This window comes from Amphiura filiformis, chromosome 17, assembly GCF_039555335.1.
Source record: "Amphiura filiformis chromosome 17, Afil_fr2py, whole genome shotgun sequence".
NCBI lineage: Eukaryota > Metazoa > Echinodermata > Ophiuroidea > Amphilepidida > Amphiuridae > Amphiura > Amphiura filiformis.
In genome coordinates this window covers 57,202,804-57,226,160 of record NC_092644.1, presented here as the reverse complement: position 1 = coordinate 57,226,160, position 23,357 = coordinate 57,202,804, and the positions used below count along the sequence as shown (strand labels likewise).

At 38.1% G+C, this 23,357-nt stretch overlaps 1 protein-coding gene across 1 annotated transcript in view; it reads right to left on the bottom strand.

Annotated features, from left to right (window-relative positions):
- Nucleotides 1–1,676: 1,676 nt before the first annotated feature.
- Nucleotides 1,677–23,357, bottom strand: part of LOC140138031 (acetylcholine receptor subunit alpha-like) — a 34,524-nt gene continuing 12,843 nt past the window's right edge. Inside the window, exons 3-6 of the mRNA XM_072159869.1 lie at nucleotides 22,115–22,165; nucleotides 12,619–12,728; nucleotides 4,589–5,267; nucleotides 1,677–3,764 (exon numbers count right to left, since the gene is read on the bottom strand). Of these exons, the coding sequence (XP_072015970.1) occupies nucleotides 3,663–3,764; nucleotides 4,589–5,267; nucleotides 12,619–12,674 (837 nt within the window). The 5' untranslated portion in view covers nucleotides 12,675–12,728; nucleotides 22,115–22,165 and the 3' untranslated portion in view covers nucleotides 1,677–3,662. The remainder of the gene's footprint in view (nucleotides 3,765–4,588; nucleotides 5,268–12,618; nucleotides 12,729–22,114; nucleotides 22,166–23,357) is intronic.

Sequence of the window (23,357 nt, the reverse complement as noted above, 5' to 3'; positions counted from 1 at the left end):
ATATTATATACAACCACTCTCCTATGACGGAGCTAGGTCGCTTATTAAGCCAGTATTGAATATTTTGTGCGTGCGAAAATGCACGAGCAGATGAAGCAGATTACCTAGAGTAATGGAGGTGGCTAGCTGCCCAGAGACCATTATCAACACAATAGCTCAAGATAACGGTCTCGGGCTGCGAACTAAACAAAAGGAATACCATGGACATTCTAGAAACACTATGGAAAGGATCACAACATACATGTAGAATCTGAGTTCGTTACTAGTCTCAGGTAGACTTACAAAACAAATACATTTACAGCTCAATTTAAATGCAAATGTTACATGGCAAGAGAAAATTATAGAGGGCTACTGCAGTCTGTATAACATTAACAGTAATATTTTATATAACACCACTGGTGCTCAATTAATAAACATAGTTAAATTTATGCAAATTAAAAATTAATTAGCATAACGAGGTAATACTCATAAATGAAAAGTAATCGTTTCGTTGAATGTATACTCAGTACATGTATATAAACTTGCCATTAGTTTCTAGAAGGAATCTGTCTTTATCCTTGCCCAACCCAAAACGGTCCATGCTAATTAGCTACTAGGCAAGAACCCCCGTGATATTACCCGACCAGGGGAGCTTCGCAACTAACCTGCGGTACTCATTACAAGTCAAGAGGCTGGGGGTGCAAAGCCTTACTGTGACCTACCCATAATGGGGAGCACCATTGAACACTACGTTACTAGGTGTTTCAAATATCTGGTTACTCATATTTTTCTAAGATATAAATTTCATGGTGTTTAAACCGTAGAACAAACATTGACAACTATTTGCATTATTCATTAATCATTTGAATAACAATGGTCACGGGGTGAATACACTCCAGCGGATTAATAACCTACCAAACCACTTCAAATACAGATGTAAATTGAGATCAATAACTATTATTGATTTGATAATGCTGGTGTCTGAGGTGTTATTGTTTTTAATTCAAGAAAGTAAAGTTTGGCATTAAACTTATTTTTAAACAATTATATATACATATTTTGATGCAAACAATTTAATTTTGCTCGCCGTATATGTAAGATAAACGGTTCAAAACAGACCATTACCGCCAGGGGTCGAAACCTCAAACCAACTAACATTGAGCCAGTCATGAACAACACGCCCATTATTTCTGATAATGGTCTGTTTCTCACCCTTTATCTACTACATAGTATGGTATGGTATTGCATTATAGTAAATCTTCATTTAATCACGGAAACTCATTCAACAAAAAAAAAGGGTTTTCCATGAGGCCGTGCTCATGTTACAAATTAACATAGTTAACATGACATGAACATATTATTTACAATCAAAAAACACCATTTTGTAAAAACACTCAACAAGCAGAAAATTACAGAATCATAATTGAGCAATAAAAGCATGCATGAATAGTATTTAACACAATATTATAGTATTTATACAAATTAGCAGCAACTGTTGTATGTTGTATGGTAAGAAAGCAGGTTGTTAAAGCATTGAATTGGGATATATAATGGTTAACATTACGAGCTACTGTGTGGTTATCATTCAGCTCACTCCTCTGTAGCTAAGGCCAGCTAAGGCCAACGCGAGCATAGCTTTTAAAATTACCGTATCAGCACATTTTTTGTTTTGTTTTGGGGTTTTTTTGGAGGGGGGGTATTTTGTTTATTATGTTTTGCCCAAAACCTTCTTTTTCCTCGATTTGGGCATATTTTGACATTTTACACACAGCTAGAAAAAAATTCCCGGGAAGCTACTTTTGATTTCGCTCTAGCGGAAGTGACTCGTAAGTCACGTGTGTGAGGGGTGACAATTGCTCATTGAGCATATCATATCGCACATCGTGGTGTATGTAATAAATGACATCGTAAAAAAGGTTGATAAAAGTGCCGAATGTGCCGTAAATATCATGTGATAGCGCTCATTCTTCGCTAATGTTCCAATGTTAGCATGCGCTGCTATTTTGTAAATTGCTCGTAAATCGTACTCGTACCCATGGCTTCGGATCCGTACCCGTACCCGTACTCATACCCTAGATGACCTTTGGTGACCCATATTAGGACCCAAACAAGTCCCAATTTACATACCCGTACACGCAGGACCCGTACCCGTACTCGAGTCCCAAAATACCCGTACCCGTACTCGTATGCATGGCTTCGGATCCGTACCCGTACCCGTACCCGTACTCATGCCCTATTTTGACTTTGGACCCGTACCCGTACTCATGGCCTAGGACCCATACCCGTACCCATGACCTGGGACCCGTACCCATACCCATGGCCTGGGACCCGTACCCGTACTCATGGTCCGGGGACCTATACACTTACCCGTACTCATGGCGGGTCCCAATACTACACTGCGCGGCTGATTTATTTACAGGCATTTTATGTCTGATATGCTCTCAGCTCCCACAAAAAATACGTGAAAAAGTCGCTATCAAAGTCCTTTAGGAGAAGATAATAGAGACATTGCGATTTTCCAAACGCAGCACGTAGCACGTACGTTTTCGCGTACGTTTTCGCGTACGTTAATACGGTGTTGAATATTGCTAGTCTCGGTTCCAGACTGGATTGTGCTCAATCGTCACGAAGGAGAACAAATGAGCTGAAATAGAGACTAGTATATTTGATCAAATCTCAACAGCTTCTAATCTAGGTCGATAGAGGGCATAGTGATGGAAATATAACAGTCCCGATAACAGTAAGCTGAGTCTATGCCTGTCATTTTTTGTACGCAAAGTATCACACACATTTCAATGGGCAATCTCTGCGTATGAATATTGCGTTTAAATTTAGTCCATGTTTAACACATCGCTGTACTTTTATTATAATGATTTGTTACAAACAAAAAGATCATAATAATAATTAGACTTTCCTTCGTATGTTCATTATCTTTGACTGTCTTTAACATATTGTGAAATGGACAAATGTTATACATTATCAACGATGTATCTACGTCGATTTCGCACGTGGAATATCTTCAAAAATAGCTAAATACGTGACCTCGCTTCGATACAGGAGAGTGGTTTTGAATAGATCAACGTACGTCCGATGTCTACGTTTGGAAACCGCAATGTCTCTAATGTTTGATCAAAAACTGTCCTCTCGATGATTTTTGAGATAACTGGAAGAAATGAGTGCTTTGTCTTTGGGTGCTTGGAAGGGTGCGGTGTGTGTGGGTCTTAGGAGTTTGGAACGGTGTGGGTGTAGGCTAACCTTTTACTATCTGTTACCTCACTTTCTGACTATTATGATCTGATTTGTTTCCTTCCGACAGCTATTGAAGGTCTGTGAAAGGTGCCGTCTCCGCCAAAGTGTGCGAACATAATGGCAACGGTCTGATGTATTTAGTTCTGATCCCATGTAACGTAAAGGGAGGCTCTTGAACAGTGTTTTACTTTTAGACAGTAGCCCTTTATAGATAATAGTTTTATCAAAACAAAAATATGTAAGTTGGTTGGTTGTTTATTTCTTAAACCAATGTCATGACGACTCGTTATATAGGGCCATCTCGAAACCCTGAAGGTAGTGTCCTCTAAGGCGTACATCCCCGTAACATCGTGTCCATTTCCACCGAAGTATAATAGTGAGTGTTGTCAGAATATAACGGCCAAAACCTCGGAATGACGTACTACATGCACTTCTTATCCACGACGACCTGAGATGATGGCCAGTCCAACGACGAAGACAATTCCGAAGACAGCGAAGGAAATAAAATCCAAGTACCGACTAAAGTCTCTCTTGCGCTATTGGAAAATAAAACAATACGTATTAAGTTATACTTAATGAGGTAGAAATAATGTTGTCAATTGGTTAATTTATCGGGAATTGCTTAGTTTTCGGTAATATTTATCTTCAATTTCTTCATTTTTTCTTTTCACTAAACATTGTATAAGAATTGCAACTTAGTAGAATTTGACAATCAGCCTATTTTTTACCGTACTCTTTCTTTTCGGGTACTGTCTAACCCTCCTTAGGGGGGCACACTTTAACGAAAACGAACAAAAATGGGCTAAAATATTACACAAAAGGCCTCCCAAAGGACTTCTCACAGGGGGCAGCTGACCTCCTTGCACCAACGCCCCCCTCCCGGCTACGCCACTGCTTAAGGAAGAAAATGACCAGCAAATGTGCGCATGAGAAGTTTATTACCTTTAAGTCTTTGATCTGAAAATGGGTGTTTGATGTGCTGATTTCAAATGTACCAGTTTTCAAGCGGAAGTTTTGATCAAATGAACCTTCAAAGGATCCAAATGACCACATGGTTAACGTAGGGGTCAATAACTAAAACATGACCCGAGATCGTGCAGTTCGTGCGCGCACGTCAACTTAGAATGGTTGAGGAATATAATATGAAAAATAAGGTCAGAGTTCAATTTTCAGATTTTTACAGGGTCAAAATAATACTTGCTGCGATTCACGTAAATTTAAAACAACTTGATTGTTTAGCTCCAAAAAGACACAAGCGAGCAGTTTGTATTGTACTAAAGTTATCAAAGAAACGGGCAAAGGGTAGTGACCATTTTATGTCGTTATGACCTCTTTAAAAAGCATACTTTAATGAGCTCACATTGTGTTGTAATTCCGGCCTCAGGTCACCATCGTCTATTTCTATCATGTTAGAAGACTTCTTCGTAGAAGCTGATCTAGCATGCACGTGGTAAGACACTACGGCAATTATGGTAGCAAAGAAATCGACGAAAAGTGCAAAAGCAAAGCAGTCTCCTAAAATGGTATCGCCACTTGCCGGCACGATGTTATGAAGATAGATCAACTGAATTAGGAGAGCGATGAAGATGAGTCCACAAAGTGTGATCTTCTCATAGGAAGCAGAAGGCAGTAGGAATGTTGCCAAGATGAGGAATCCAGTAAGGGCTGCTGGATAGACAAGCCTGATAGTGTATGCACTTGCTTCACGCTTCAGAAGCAGCCGGTACGTGATGTCTATGTAAGGTTCCGGGCAACAATCGTACTTTACTACATGTCGAGCCGCGAATGCTTCGACTACTATAAAATCGTTGGACCGATGAAATGAAGATAAATCTACTGCGTACACTGATTGTGTAAGGTTTATAACGAAGCCATTGTGATGCCAAGAAGCAAATTTGAGTGAACAAACCTGTTCGTCGTACGGGAAGTATTTAAAGTCCGTATTACAGACGATTGTGATCTTCAAGGAGGAATAACGGCTCATCCGTCCAGTATTGAAAAGTAACACATCGGCGTCGACAGTTTCAATGACAGTTCCACTGCAATTACAAAAGCAATTAGGATTCTTAAAGAGAAGAAGGAAATAATAATTGCATCAGGTCATTATAATAGTGAAGGAGATATTCTCCTATTATCAGGTTTACACTCAATTGTTAAACCATGGAAGTAAGAGACATGATAAAACGAATACTAAAAGGTCCGTAATTGAATTGACAAGAGCTTTCTGTTACTTCCATGGCCTTATTGAGTCCAGATGTGCGGAATTCGTAACATCCATTACAGAAAAAACAATTTTTGAATGTATCACGCTGCACTACAAGCAGGTTGTACTCATCACCTGTGTATGTCAGCAATCATAGATTGAATACAATACCACTCCTCTCAAATATACTAATCGTAAGTCGTGTTCACACAGTCGGACTTAAATCACTTAATACCGGTCTTAAATTACGTCGGTAATAGTATCGGATATAAGTGGCAGTGTGAATGAGCGTCGGATATAAAAAAAATTACTATATCCGACGTAATGTGCTTTAAATACGAAAATTTAAGGCTGAAGATGACCAGGGTTAAGAGCTGTTAAGACCGATCGAAACGTTACGTCCGGTAATAGTAATTACATGTGGACATGCAGCACTATTGGGCTGTCGGATATAACTGTGAGTATATCACTCGCGCACAATTTTAAGCAAAGTCATAGGCGTAGATCCCGGGGGATTGGGGAGGATAAATCCCCTCAATATTTTGCCAGGGGGGATGGTCCATACAATCACCACCCCCCCTCCCCCATGTTGACGCCTGATAATAGGTTTCTGACCAAATTAACCTCATATTTGCTCATTTTTTGCCCCAAAAGTGCAAATTTTCGCGCGCATTTATTTTACTTTTACACCATTATTTCATCAGTTTAGCTTCAAAATAGCAAAAATTTTCGCGCGCTTCGCGCACAATTGAACCAAAAACTTATTCTGTCGCCAAAAGGTGCTGGATTGACTATACTTGAAATTTTTCCAACTCCACCCCCCCCCCCATGTCAAAAAGAAATCTACGCCACTGAGCAGAGTAATTTACTGCGTGATGTCATCATGGCTGCAGCTGCAAATATTTATATAAATAAACGCAATAGAGGGGTCAATTGGAATGACAAGGGAACATTGGCTATCCTCAAAATTTGGAGAGACACGGAAAGTATTTCTGGGATAAAAAAAAACTTTGGGAGGAGATAGCCACGCTATTACATGACAAGGGGGATCCCCCATACGGTCGGGGGAGCAGATACATGCTCAGATAAAGGCACTGAAAAGTCTCCATCGCACCCTCCATGATCGGGTAAAAGTTCAGGCGCAGGAGCAATTGACCATCCTTATTGGGATGACCTAAACGAGTTTCTATGGGGGTAGCAAATGTAAACCCTCCAGAGGGCTGGGGGGGGCAGTATGGCCCTGGAAGTAGATGGAGATGACATTTATTAAGCCATAAGCATGATAACAGAAAGGCATGTAATTGGATTTTATAAGATGATTAGGGGGGTCCCAAATATACGGAAAGAAAAATAGGGGGTGTCATAAAATATTTTGATGACCAAAATGTAGGGAGTCACAACACAACATGACTACAGATAGTGTGTTTATTTTATTCCAAAAGACTGATGCCTGTTGGGGGTGCAAACGGTGGGGGGGTCATAAAATCTTTGCTAACGAAATAGGGAAGGACACAATATAAAAAAAGCAGACTTTTTGTAAATGTGGAAAAAAAAAAAAAAAAAAAAATAGCATGATGATGGGAGTCATTGTTATTTTTTTTATTTTTGTCATTTTTCAAAGATGTCCACCATAAGGCCTACATGTATAAAATGCGATATAGAGCTAAGTCTACTGTATGACTACATGACTACTTTGTCAAACTAAAATAATAATAATAATAACAATAACAATAACAATAACAATAACAATAATAATAATAATAGAACCTACATGAATACAAAATTGGTCTGAATTTTGGAACTTTTGAATTTGCATTTTTCTTACACGACATAGGCCTACCTACCGCATTGTCTGTAATTTTTTCTAAAGAGGGGCAGTTTATTGAAAGTGAATTTTCAGTGAAAGGGATTTATGACCGGTAATAGGCTTATCGGACATAACACGTCGGACATACGCTGGCGAAGTTACGCAATTTATCGGATTAATTACCATAGCAATAGGTGAAAACAATTTTGAACATATAGATTGAATACAATACTGGTCTTTTGAAAGATACTAATCTTACAGGTGCAAGTAATCATCTTGATTCACCTATTGCTATGGTAGTTAATCCGATTATTACGTAACTTCGACAGCGTATAGCGCTATTGCCGACAAATGTGGACGCGCTAATATTTAATTCGATCGGACATAAGCCAAGATAAAATATTACCGGTAATAAGTGCATGTGTGAACACAGCTTTATAGGTGAGAGCGTGGAGCTAATATAGAAAGGAGAGGAAATAGATTACATAACGCATATTGTTCCTTTGTGCCTATAAGAGTTTCCGCCAAGCTATTCATCGAGAGGTACATTTTGTTTAGGACAAAGGGCTTCCGCCATTAAATCGGTAACTGACCTGACAGCGTATTAACGCTATATAGGCAGGCTACTGTCATAAAGGGATCAAATGAAAGTCACGTGAAAGCGTCTACATGGACGAGAGGTACCTTTTGTTATAATACCACACAAGGGTGTGCTAGAGTTGTCGCATACACACAAAAACACACTTTACCGTCGACATAGAATTATTGACCGCCCATCTTAAATTAGGCGCCTCATTTAAATAAATTCAATAGAGTTGCTGATCGATTACCCGTAACATCGTATCATTGCTGCCAGGTATATAGGTCTATCTGTGTCACTTTCTATAATTAACTACTTCGCAGCTATTATGTTGTTATCATGGTTATATAGGCCTGTTCAACAAAATCAAATGGATTTCTTAATATCAACAATATCCATTTTAAAAGCCAGGTCCAATTGAGGTAGTGAAGGAGGGTCGAGAGATGAAAAGAGGCTAGAGGAGAAGCGGATAGGTGATCGAGATTGTAGGGGAGGGCGGAAGTCAACAAAAGAAAGGATCTAGGAAGAGGGGGAGAATGAGAGAGAGGTAGAAGGAGAGCGATGCAGTCACAGGGGGAGTTGGGGGATAAATCCCCCAATATTTTGCCAGGGGGGATGGTCGATATAATCATCACCCCCCCCCCCAATAATGACGCCTGTGTATTGGTTTCTGTCAAAATTAACCTCATATTTGGTCATTTTAGCCACAAAATGCCATTTTTTAACGCTTCGCGCGAATTAATTCCACATTTGTCCCATATTTCACCAGTTTAGTTTCAATAGGCCTATGCTAAATTATTCCCGCGCATTTGTACCATAAGGTTCACTGTACTGGGTACTTACCCCCCCATGTCAAAAATAAATCTACGCAACTGCTCAAGTGTGTGCATAAGAAAGAATAAGTGCAGAGAAAGGAAATGGAAGGAATGAATAAAGAAAATAATAATTGTTATTATAGAATCTAAGCATATTATAACAGCACTAGGCAGCCATTTAATGATGCCAAAACCTCAATACGTTACGTAATTAAAACACCCAGTCAAATATATTTCACACCTGCCAAACACATGTCACCCAATTTCGATAACTGGACGTTGAATGTACACTCTCATGAATATTGATTGCAACATTTTCCAACATGTCAGCGATCAAATTGGACACAATAGAACAATAGACCCTTCAGTGCGTTGGGTGAGAGTGATCAGCTTGATATGGTTCAATGCAGAGGTACCGCGTGAACGTACCAGTGAATTGCGATATATTCAAAAATTGTTTTACACTATTGCTATGGTAGTTAATCCGGTTATTACATCACTTCCACTGCATATACGGAAATATTATTCACTCCCTCATTTCAAATTATTAGTTTTGGTTTCTCTTTTGTTCAGAAACCAAAAATCAAGGGATTAAAAAGAGGAGATGAACTGGTCTGCAATCATAACACTATTGTGCTGGGAGGACACAAGAGGGTATATATAACCAAAAGTATAATGGCCTATAACCATAGCCTATTGTGCTAACATTATCATTATCGGATATCTATCAACGCGGGCGACAGTTGCTTTCTTCCGTAGGTGGCACACTTTCATGACACCTTATAATTACACCCGAGTTCTATATACGAGGCCTAAATGTAGAAATCATGTGCATATATTGAGGGGTGGGGGGTGTTTTGTTTATTTGTCTGAAATATAAACGATGCATGATGATGTAGATGATTTGATTATGAATTAGATTATTCCCGGAAAGCACAACCCATACCTCTTACCTATGTTCCCCGCCACCTATAACCTCCTCCTCCCCCTCCCCACACTCGATATCGACTCTTCCCTATTATTCCACTCCACTCTTGAGCTCCCTCTCCCCTCCCACTTCCAATGCTCTCTCCCTCTGTTTCTCTTTCTCCCTTACCCTTACCCCCCACACACACACACACCCTCTTTCCCTGACGATCTCTTCTCTCTCTCTCTCTTCTCCAATAAATAAATTGAATAAAAGTCAATTTAAATCAGATTTCTATGATATTGATCTTCCGTCATGCGACATGCACATAAATAGAGTTGTGTATAATAGTGTTTATATCACTCAAGTGTCTCTTATATCACTCAAGTCAAGTGTCTATTGTAAAGTTTGTGGAAATGTGGAAATTCGATGGTCTATATATTTTCACAGTGAAATAAGCTAAGGCTGTTTCGTAGTCTCAAGTCAATGCTTTCAAACTAAATCAATGCTTTCAAATGTAGACTGCTTTGTTCGACTTCTCTGCTCGTGAATATTGCACTGCGAAATTTAAACATTTCTTTTGTATACTTAGAGTAGGTAACTTCCAATCAAATAATTTTACGATTCACACCACTTATAAGAAACTGAAACCAAAACCGAAACTGACTGACACAAATGTTCGGTTTTAAACAAAAGGTAGAAACAATGACTTCGATATCTTATGATTAAAGTGGTTAGGCAGAACAATAGGAAACCACGTGACCAAAACCAAAACCAGAACTAAAACTAAACATTTGAAATGAGGCAGTGTCGAAGTGATGTAATAATCAATATTAAAATTCTCCATAAAGGAGTCACCTTTTGAACACTGAATACATGCTAATTAGTTGAATCAACAATACATGTTGATTACTTGTGAGATACCCCTGCGCAATGGTAGAGTGACCCAATATCAGACAAAAATCATTGGATCTGTAGGCTGTTATGTTAAACAGCAACCCCTCGGCGAATAGCTGGTGGTGAATTTATTAACACGCAGATACGCTATGCGTTTGCGACGCTTCTCTGCATGCGCGGCGCAAGAATTTGGAATTATGTGGGAAGCACTTGTCTTACAAGATCCTTGTGGTCGAATAGCTCCGTTTTAGTTGATAAAATGTGTGTTTTTTCGAGTTTCTTCGTCCGATTTAAATATCAAGTTATGAATCGATTTAGGTCAAACTTCTCACTTCTCTCTTCTGCGGATATGCCCGATGTTTAAATGTGAGGGAGGGAGAACAACGAGAGTTGTCGCATTCTCCTGTGAGCTTCGATCAAAGTGCAAAATGTGACCCTTTTAACTTCAACGGCGATTTTTTCCATTCTTTTTGTCGGTGAAATGACGATTTAGGTACACGATAACTCAATAAATAGAGCATCTATAGGTAGGCAATTATGTTCATCGTAAAAAGCAAGATCTACTCAAGAAAAGGTATTTCGTATTGAAGATATGGATTTTTTTCCCAAAACACCCAAAAAAAATTAGGTCTTTTTGGGAAAAAAATCCATATCTTCAATATGAAATGTCAAAATTTTCAATTGATCGTCGGCTTTTCCTCCCAGCTACATACACTTTAAGAATATGTCATTAGATTTATTTAATTTACTTCGAGGACTGTTATATATCAAATTTTTATAATTTGTCATAAAATTTGTATATTATTGTGATTTTCAAAAAATGAAAATTATTTGATATCAGAAAGACATGCTTCGTATTCAGAATGCAATTCGATAGGTCTGAGGTACTCTCATGTCCCACGAAAAATACTGTCGAAACGCAATAAACGCTCATTTTAGATCCCTTAACCAATTCAGCATCGATTTTGCGCCCCCTTCCAAGCGATGAAAGCCAAATTTTTTCGCGCTTCGCGCTCATTTCAGCAGAAATACTCGTTTGAAAGATCAATTTAAGACCAAAATTCACCGAACTTAGTGGTATTTGTGCAAATGTCCGGGCGCTCCGCAAGTAATTGTTGCAAGAATGGGAGGGCGTCATGTACATTAGGCCCCGGGCGCCACAACCCTACTACAACCCATAGCTACGCCACTGCCCAAACCAATAGCGCCATGTACAAAATGTCATATTAACTGTATAGCAAAAACTATTTCAAGGAATATTGGTGTAATGAACAAACTCAAATTCTTTGTACCAGATCGCATTCTTTATACTCTATATTGTACCTTTATTCAACCTTATTTGAACTATGGAATATTAATTTGGGAAAACACGTGCAAAACATATTTCCGGGACATATTTGGATAAAATATTGTGAAACTCCAAAAATGGGCGATACGGACAGTAGCCAGTAGTCATTACAGAAGTCATACAGCCCCTTGTTTGCCAAATATAACATTTTAACAAACAATGACACCTATAAATTAGAATTGGTAGTTGTATGTATAAAGTACAGTATTAATGAATTACCGAGCTTATTTGACAGTTTATTTACCCTACGATCTAATATTCATGATTACCAAACAAGAAACGCTAATAACTATAACTTGACTAAAAATAGCAGGGTTTTCACCGATCACGCTGTCCGTACAGCTGGTCCTATATTATGGAACTCATTGCAAAAATCTTTTTAAGAGCGTCTTATTCAGTGAAACATTTCCGGAACGTGTACAAAAGACACTTAATTTCAAAATATGATTAATTGACGAGCATTGTATTTTTTTTTTTTTGTTCTTGCTTGTTTCGTTGTTGTTTTTAATTTCTATTATTTGCTGTTGAGTTTTCTGTTTGGTAACTTTTCTGTTAAAGGGGATGGCTACCTCTGGCCTTATTGGCCTTTCGGCCATCTCCTCCATGATTCTTTGATGGTATTTTAATGCGTATTTTATATTTTTATGTGAATTGTGGAAATAAATAAATGAATGAATGAATGAATGAATGAATGAATGCTTTTTGAAAACACGCTACACCTTTATATCATAGAATACAACGGGAAACCGTCATCGATGACGATTTCAGGCTCGACGTATTTTCGTTTCGACCAGACTAATAATCGTTTGTAAATTTTACGAACGTAGACCTACCTGTCCATCAGTACAATGTCGGGAAGCCAAACTTTATCCGAGTCGATTGTCATCATCTCTGTGCCATTGTATGCTGCAGGATCCCATTGTAAACGGACATCATTCCAATTCTATTTATGCAATAATACACATTACAATCAACGAGAGAGAATTAAGCCGTGTCCACTTTTTTATTATTGTTATAAATATTATTATTTATTCGAACATACACTTTTAAATTAGCGGCACACGTCTACCCGGCGGTGCATTCGTACACAAAGTTTCAAAATTATATAAAGTCTGCACAAATAGTAACTCAGCTGTTATAAATACGCCTATAGATTCATAACTAATAATTGTTTTCACAATATTTCAACATAAAAAGAAGGATGATTTATATACGCGCATTTTGATACCCCATTTGTCCAATTTTGTTTAATATTGACCATACAGCGGTGTTTTGAAAGAAAAATGCCCCAATTTAAAAGTTGCAGTTATTTGTATTGATTTGAAGTACGCGCGAAGATAATGGCGGGCTAGCCGGGCTTTACGTGTAGACTTGATCCACCAGTCCTTCAACTGCTTACGCACGGTCATCGGGTTGTGCTGGCAGGTGAGGACTGGTAACGATTGCGTTCGAAAATTGGAGCATTTATTAGCTCATGAATAATTAATTAGTTCTTATCACGTGGTCACAGCATCTCCTTTTAAGGATGTTATGATTTATTATGAATGAAATATTTGCATTGTTTACTATAATCATGACATTTGACATGAAATTATAAATAAATAAACAAATTTGTACTGCCTGAATATTTATTCATTCTAATTTCACACATCATTTTCCAGGCCGTTTTCCATGCATTTTTGAGTTGTCACTCGTCTCCTCATGCTTTAGCTCTTTGACTTGCAAAATATGCATTGTTTTTCCTTTTTTTCCTTCATCATTTAATACGCACGTGGGAAAAAAAAAAAAAAAAATATGTTGATTGTAATACAATATTTCCCTTTTTTTACTGTTTATTTTATTAATTGTTCAACTTGATTCACGTGTATTTTGTTTCTATGACCAGTGTGTTTGTTTATAGGGGCTGTCATTTTTTCTTCGAAAGGGGTGGGTCATGAATATACTGGGGATCATAGAATTTTAGACCAAAAATAGAGGGGGTTATAATTTTTACCCCAAAATAGAATAGAAGGCTGATGACACAAAATTTGTTTAAGCTGCGCGTGCATTCTTTCAATTTACGCTCAAAATGTACGTACAATCTTTAGTTAATTCAAAATAATATATAATTCAAATTTTTTGCCCGCTCCGCGCACCTTCTTTACGCTTTTTTAACCCTATGATCAAAATTTTAACACGCTCCACACACTTTCTTCACATTTAAGTTTTGCATGCCTCGAATTTTGTTGGTTTGCGACTGAAGAGTGCAAAAGAGATAAGGGAGTCGTAAAAAAAATTAGCCCGCGATAGGGGGTCATACCGTTTGTAAGTCATGTATAAATGTGCAGTTGGGAGTGGGCCTAGGACTACGGTACGGGATTGGTAGTCAGTATAGTAGTGTTACGGTACGGTAGTCACAATGTTACGCAACTTACGTCACACAACTTACGTGACGTACGGTAACTTACATTGCGTTGTTAATTTACGCAACGTGACACTCCTTTACGTTGCGTAACTTATGTTGCGTTGCGCAATTTATGTTGCGTTAAGTTACGCAACGTAACTTACATTGAACAACTTACGTTGCGTAACCTACATTACGCAACTTACGTCAAACAACTTACGTGACGTAACTTACGTTGCGTTGCATTGTTAATTTACGCAACGTAACTTACGTTACGCAACGTAACGTAACTTACGTTGCTTTGCGCAACTTACGTTGCGTAACTTACGTTGCATTGCGTTGTTAAGTTACGCAACGTAACTTACGTTATGCAACATAACTTACGTTGCATTGTTAATTTACGCTGTGAAATTACGCAACATAACTTACGTTACACAACGTAACTTACGTTGCGTAACTTACATTGCATTGCATTGTTAAGTTACCCAACGTAACTTACAAACGTAACTTACGTTGCGTAACTTACGTCACAATGTTACGCAACTTACGTTCTAATAACGGTAGGTACACGGCTAGGCTGTAGACTACAGCAAGTCATGCAAGTGTAACACCATGCATACATAACGATACGATGTGTGTATAATAGGTCCAATCTTAGACTAATGTGTGTATGCGTAGACGTAGACTACGAGCTACGGCAAGTATAATGCCCTGATCGACGGTACGATGCATGAGGGCCCAGCCATAGACTACGGTAAGTGTAATGCCTAAATGGAGAAATGTGTGCAAGGCCCAGCCGTAGACTTGGAAAAGGTTAGGTAAATAGGATTACATGTACCGTACATAGTCATGGTACTACTACTACTGTTAGGCCTAGCATGACCACTATTGACCAGTATTTTGTCCTACATTCATGCAAAACATATCATGACAGGCTAGGCCTATCATTCTTCTAGGCTTACTCACATTTGAATACTTGTGGCTAAGCCTAAGCCATGAAGCCCGAGCCTAGGCATGCTATGCCTAGTCATAATTTTGGGACTCCGTTTTTTGGATCGAGTCTCGTCTTGTAAAATTGAGTCCAACCCATGATTTGGCATGAAGACATGAACTTACCTTTTTTAACATGAAGAATACCATCCATTCGATTTCAAGTGCAGTGCAGCGTCTGATGTACATGATGTAGGACTAGGACTCGTGCAGTTGCACAGCACAGTTCTCGGTGAGGCAAGTTGCCGTGTATTGACAGGTTGGTACTAAACTTTCACATGTTCAGCAGTCAAGTGGCTGTTAGTACAAGGAACTTATACAAGTTTACGTGGTGAACTAAGTGGCTGTGCCATTTGAGTGCAGCACAGACCTACTGACATGACCGACAATCCGGCTTACTTCATTGTACTTCTACTTCTACGGTTCTACCATTGCCAAGCAACCAAGGAGTGTTGGACAGTACCATTCAGATTCAGACAGCGGGCATGGCCGTTGAATTTCTTTGTCTGTCTTGAGACCGTGCATGACTGAGTAGCTTTCTGGAATCTGTAGTACTTACATGCTTTAATAGCCCGTGCCTAGGCTGCACTGACAATGAATAACATACAAATCACGGTGTGCAATTCGTGTAGTTGAATCAGGCTGTTTGTTGAAAGTGCACATCCAATTCATGAACATGGCATGGTAGGCCTATGGCTATGCCGGTGTGAATTGAAATCAAGAAAATACCGATCGCCGTTTACATGGCACAAAAATGCCTCCTATTTTGCTCTAAAACAACCGATGACTTCAAATAAACAGTCTAAAAGATCACCAGCAACGTCACCTTCAACTTCTCCAGCCAAAGTTTCAGCATTGACAACCAGGTTTGAAATTAAACATATTTTGTTGTTTTTCCTATGGACGGTTACACAGACAAGCTGATGATCTGTCTCTGCTCTGATTTCTCACAAAAATGTTATTTCATGAATATTCATCATGTATCAGCTGCCATATATGGCCGTACAACAAGTATTGCGCAGGCGTCAACCATATTGAGCTACTGCGCATGCACGCAGGATCCTGCGTAAAAACAATACAATACAAAAGAATTAATCGCCCCACTTTTTTGCACAGTTCGTTCTCAGGCCCCGAATCGAGAAACGGCCATTTTATTCCGCCATGTTGATTGTTTCGAGATCGGGGCCGAGGGACTCAGGCTACTTTACGTGTTACAGTGCTGGCATTAAATTATATTCATAACCTCATTAATAAACGCGATGCTTGCGATCCAATCATATTTTATTATTTGTGAAAACGCGAACGCAAATCGAGGTCATTAATATCTCACAATTGACCGCAAAATGCGTAATTGTTCCAATGACGCACACAATTGACTTCTGCGTGCGCCGTATTGTGCGTCCAACGAACTGCGCGCGCGCTGGCTGCTGTATTTGGATTGCGCGCTACCATATTTGCACAGATTCTGATACGCACTTTTGTTATTGGTTGTTTTGTTTTAGCCTGATCGATTTTGGGAAAGGGAAGATGTAAAATTGTTTATTTTACAAACTTTTGAGGAAAATTTTGTGTTATTTTTTAAGTTAAAAGATCAAAGTGACGGTTATGAATGAGGTTAATAACTTTGCATCGGTTATATCGGGCATTGTGAAAAATCTAAACATTTTGCTTTGGACCTCGGAATGGCAAAATGTTTAGATTTTTCACAATGCCCTCCAAATAACCGATGCGCAGTTATTAACCTCTAGACCATTGATCGCTGTAAACTGCAACTTTTAAATTCGGGTATTTTTCTGTAAAAGCACTACTTTGTTGTTAATCATGTTAATATTGAACGACATTTGACGAATGGGGTATCAAAATGCGTGTAAATAAATCATCCTTTTCTCTATGTTGAAATATTGTGAAAACAATTGTTAGTTCTGAATCTATAGGCGTATTTATAACTTTTTATGCAGACTTTGTATCAATATTATATAGATATACATCGACTAAAGTATAATTTACAAACCGAATTATATAAAAGAGATTATTTACCAAAAACTGCACATCCCCTTACATCCCACAAGACTAATAAAAATATCACACCAATCAAACATGTGAAATATAAACGACTGTCGCCTATATACCACGCATACTCATGGTATGCACCATGGCAAACACCACGTCCGTACACCATAAACGCCCCTTGCAAACACACACCCGGCACCCCACACCCGCACGCCACGCATGCACGTACCCCTACACATGATAACACGTTATAAAAGAAAACTGCTGACGCTATAACGCCCAAATGCGCATAGAAGGTCGGTATGTGGAAGATGGCGCACACACCATTCAGTACTGTGCCGTACTGTGGGATTTATGCCAGCAACATGAGCAATAATGGTCCATTAAAACGTTTTTTACGCAAAGTACAAAGATTTTACATAACAAATAACAAAGCAAAAGACTTGGATAGACATTATCGTACATGCGTCAATAAATCTCCATTATGCGACCTCTAATAGCAGTAAATTTACCCATCGCGTCAAACCGTATTCGCGCCAAAACGTTTTCTTGCCCTCAGCGAGGCGACCGTATTGAAAAGCGTGTTCCGACGGATATGCTCTTGACCAGCCTGGTAGACAACACTCTTGGTGCGTGATGAACACTTCCTGGTTATCACACGCGCAAAAAAAGTAAGTGTAAATTTTCAGTTAAGCTTACTGCGTGATACTTTTCTTCTTTCGTGACCGTTCATCATCATGGCTACGAAACGCATGAAAACAAAACAAAACCAAATTGGCGAAATCATTTTGGTAGCGATTTCTCGTTGATAACAAAATCACATTTCGCGCGATTTGGATCAAAGGTTACGACATGATTCCAGCTTGTTGCGGACCATTTCCGGTTATCTGTGACCGGTAATAAGTTTTACGGACATAAAGACGCCGGACATAGCGCTATTGCCGACTAATGTGGACGTGCTGAGGGATTAGCGGAACAATTTTAATTCAGTGCGTCGGACATAAGCCTAGACAAAATATTGCTGGTAAATTACTGCATGTGTAGACGCAGTTTCAGCTGCACAGCAGCTTTATGTCGGGTTATATGTAAATAGTATAAAACGTTTTAATATTAACATTTTGGAAAAGATTTAGGGATTTCGCCGGGTGGCGGATTGGCGAACACGGTACCATAGAAAGCACAAGGAAAAAGTTCGTAACAGTTTGATGACATACTTTTTTCCATTTTATATTGTGTTGAAAACTAACAAGAAATATCTTTAAAAAGACAATGCCACGGATGAAGACCATGTTTCATAATTTGAATTGATAGTTCATGATATGCTGGTAATTTGTTTTATGTGTAAATTAATTTCCGGATGGGACAAACATGTATGGGTATTTATTGGTAAATACCACCAAGGATATAGGAAATACAATTTACTCTTAAAGGAGTGTTTCGTGATCCTAGCATCCTCTTTTTATGACATTTTTCAGTACATATCCACGAAAAAAGCCTATTCCCAAAATTTCAGTTGATTCCGATTCTGCGTTTGCGAGTTATGCATGATTATGTGTATTAAACTGCTCCATAGACAATGCGTTGTAATTTCGTTCTGGTGCACCAGAACGAAATTCAAATTTCACGATATCTTTGCAAAACGAATTAATCTGCAAGAAATATCTTGTACATAAACATTATGAAGCCAGAAGTTTCCAGTGATATAAAAATCTCAACTTTTTTGAGAAAAGTGGGGGATGAGGCTGTGGATCACGAAATGCCCTTTAAAATGTGTGCTAAGTATATCTAATTCAGAATTATATAACAAAAATCTCTATGCATATCAATCCAAGCAAGTTTCCTGACAATCCGACAATCAATATTCAGTTGACCTCATAAAGTATCATTTGGTTCAATTACAGTTTGAGGCTACTTTTAGAATGAATGTTCTATTATAAGATGTTTTGCTTAAATCTTGTTGGACCAAGGTCATTTATAATTAACAAATAAATAATTAATTAAATTAATAAAATAATACAATAATTTATTTATTTACCTTCCTATCTATAAGTGCAAGTCAAATGGGGTACATTTGTTCAATATTATAGCCTACGTGTACATGGTGTATAAATTATGTCCATGTCATAACTATGCCCTAAAAACTTTATTTTGCATGGGATTTTTCCTGTTGGAAAGACAAAACTGATGTTTAAGATATCAATTATGTTATCAATAACATTTTGAGTCCTTTTTTATGCATAAAACGATAAAGGATAGGAGATTTACTGACTTGGTCCATACTAAGATTTTAATTCTGTATACAATATTAGATCTGTTATCAACATGATCACAACCAAACATATCACGCTATGCTCAGCGGTCTTGCAGGTCTGTGATACTACTGACAACTAAAGTATTGTTGATAGGCGGAAAAGATGCCAAACATTACTTCAGAAAATATCATATTTTCATCAAAATGTTAACAATTTGAACATGTTTGGTGTCAATCTGAGCTGAAATTGAGTCATGCACCTGATTTGGTTGATTATAGCCAAATTTATCCACAAACAAAACACATATCCAGCACATTTAATAACTGCCAAAATTATTCTAGTTAAACAAAGTTATCGCTATACTACTCCTAATCTTCTATATATGTATAAAAAAACTGCTGGCGAAAATTGTTTATCTGGATCTCATGGACGGTCAAGGTCATCATGCATTAGATAAGATTTAACCCAATAGTCAGTGAATCCCATAGTGCATGCATGTGGTTGAATAGAACTCAGGACGAAGCATTATGTACAAACAAAGGAGCCAAGATTTGTCACTTAACATGAATTCAATTTCATGCATAAGCAAATTAAGCAAATTCCCATGCTAATCTGGCAACAATAGCAGTATGAGGGATTATATTAAATTAATGACATGAATTCCACCAACATTGGGTGTAATAAATAAAGTAATTAAAAGATAAGAAACCCACATAGCACCCAATTGGGCTATTTTTTAAGTGGAAATTCCGTATTATAGCCACTGCCGTGGCAAAAACCAATGATTATTTCTTACCAATTGCGAAAACCATTGCGCTAGTCCGAGTTTGTAAAATACTGCGCTAGTCGGAATCTGCATTTGGGAAACACTGCGCTAGTCCGATATTCGGACTAGCTTAGTGTTTTTCAGATTCAGTTCAAACATATCATTTTAACTTACCCCATTATGACTTACCAAACATCTCTTACCACTTTTCAACCTGCCAAAAATACCTTCCCCCTCTTGGGGGCAGATATTTATTGCACAGCCTCTGATTTGCAGGTAATTATTGTGGCATCAGCCTATATAGAATTGAGACCCTATATAAGCACAAAGGTGCTCCAATCTCGGGTAAAAGGCCATGAATGTAAACATTGACATTTGCAATACATGTTTTAACAAGAAAATTTCTGGAAAACAGCATGACGAGTAAAATATCAATGATTTTCGGACACCCTGTATGATGACTGTTTCGCTGTTTTTGCTTCAACCTAGGACTATATCTGGAGATTCGTATCTGTAGCCTGTCCTAGCACGATCAGATCAGATTAAGATTGCTTTAGGGTTAGTGTTCCGATATAGGCTTGCTGTTTATTGTTAGAATTGTTGATTAGGGTCAGGTTCGCATAAGGAATAGGGTTTTTATAGGGCTAGGCTCATGGATAGGGATAGAGATACGGCTAGGTCCGAGGATTAGATATGGGTTTAAAATAGAGTTATAGATCAAGTTAGGGTTCCGGCTTGAGTTAGGATAGAGTGAGGCCACACAGGATGCTGTAGAGGCCCATAGACAACGTGTACACAAAGACTAGGTTTTATTTTACACGTGACTAATAGGCCTTACATGCACCTTAAAGCTTAAGCAAAATGCCTGGCCTAGGCCTATACTGTATTTACACGTATAGGCCTATGTACGTTATTTAGGGCAAGGAAATCACCAACAAAATGTGCATGTGGGTCTAATTAACAAAGTGGCATGTCTATATGATCATCAACATTGATTTTTCATCATCATTAAGCTTTCTATATGTATACGCAGGCAATCGAAGGTTGTTGAATTTAGAAGCCCTGAAATCACAGAAACCAGCCGTAAACCCAATACTAATGCCACAAGTCCCCCCCCTCAACCCGTTACTACCGGTACCTCAACGGGTTCTAATAACATACCTTAGTAGTCGAAGAAGATGCACGTTTTCTTGCCAGGGCAAATACAGTTAAATATTGAGAAATGTAAGCAAAGAATAGCTAGAAAAGTCTCCATGACGAATATCAGATCCATAGAATTCAGTGTTTCTATAGGTTAAATACCACTAATTATGTATTACACGTGTTTCAATGGGAAAATGCCTAATTTCGGGTGAAATTTTCTCATATTCAGAACTCTCACAGTTCAATGCCACCAATATCAGGTGAAACTATATGATTTAGATGCCAAATGATCACAAATTCAACATAGGTTGACCTGAGACTTTTCTTGTTTTAACGCACTGAACCGTAAACACCTTAAAATGACAGTGCGCCCTCGAAGCTGAAAGTTACAATATGATAAGGCGACTATTTACTAAAAACCGAAGCCGTGCGTATGAATTTTGAAAAAAAAAAAAAAAAAATGTCATATTATAAGAGAAAATGTACCATTTTGAAGCATCAAACTCTAAAAAGTACTTTTTGGCTATATAACTTGATCAATTTCAGCGATTTTAATGCAGTCTTTTCGAATGCCATGAAAACAAATAGTTCCTCGTCGTATTTCAATGTATCGCCCAGGCCTATTTAGTGGTCTTTAACCTATACGCGATCCGCGCGGCCCTTGGTGTTCCGTGGTTGGATGTCATCACGGTTGACACTCTTTTTTGTACATATCCATTAAGGTAGAGGGTCTGCGTGGGGTATGCGTGGTTTAAGTGCGGGATATAGATTTCAAAATAACTTACCTGTTCAAACCATCCGTAGGCCTATATGGTGGCGATCTTATTTCTTGTATCCTAATAAACAAATTATAAAAATAGCCATTCTTCAAATGAATTTATAACGATTCTCTTTAGACGTTTAAAATCATCCAACATACACAAATAATACTCCCACGCACCGCACACACTGACCAAAGCACCCCACCCCGACACACACTCACACGTATATCCACACCAACCCCATATATCATATCCTTGTATCCCATTTCACCAAATTCCGGTCACACAAATCCTGATATAACAATTCATTCAGACCATATCTATATAGGCATGCAGTAAACAAGGGTGTCATTTTAAATGTTTATCAATAATTCAGTAATAAATATGTGACGTGTCATGTCAAAAGGAGACACTTTTGGGCAGGATCGTAAATGGAGAAATAGCCAAAAATCTGCCCGGGTGATTTTTTCACAATTTGGGTTTGTTGCGAATTTGTGATGTTATTAATGTTGAAAATATTGTCTGATAGTTTCAGACCGGAATATAACTGGCATCTTGTATTTTGTGAGACATTTTTCAAGGTAATTCCTACTCTCAACATTGTCAATTATATTTTTAAAGGCCGATATCTCAATTTCCAATTTTATAATACCATAACTTACGAACTCAATATCTTCGCTTAGAAATGTCCGATTTCATTGGGGAAAACGGCGTTGTGGAGCAAAATATCTCTACATCTTAGATATGTAAAAACCTCAAAATTGATAACCTGCCCAAAAGTTTCTTCTTTTGACATGACACGTCACATATTGTTATCAATCTTCATTGGCCCCATTTCTCACCTCAAGCCACTCATAAGAATTAAACTTCCTCAAAAGGGGCGTTGGCTCTTATTGAAGTTGTTCCTTGTTATGCAAATAAGACAGTTTATAGATTTTTATACTGAAAATTCGGAGCTTGCTCTTTGTTATGTTAAAACCTTTCACCGTTTCAACACAAGTTAATCATGTTAATGAGCATGAAAAAGTCTATTGCACGACTACATGGTGTGGACCTAATATCACTGGAAATGTTGTGTAATGCGGGGATTCACGCCACGTGAATAAAATGTGATCTCAAGAAGATTTTAGAAAAATAATTCTTTGAAAATAAAAGTAATATTTTATCAGAAAGACAATAATTCCACACAGTTTCAGTTATTTTTACACTGTTTTATGAACCCAGTTAAGCCAAGTGTAGTGCAACCCCGAAATTTTACTGAGCGAGG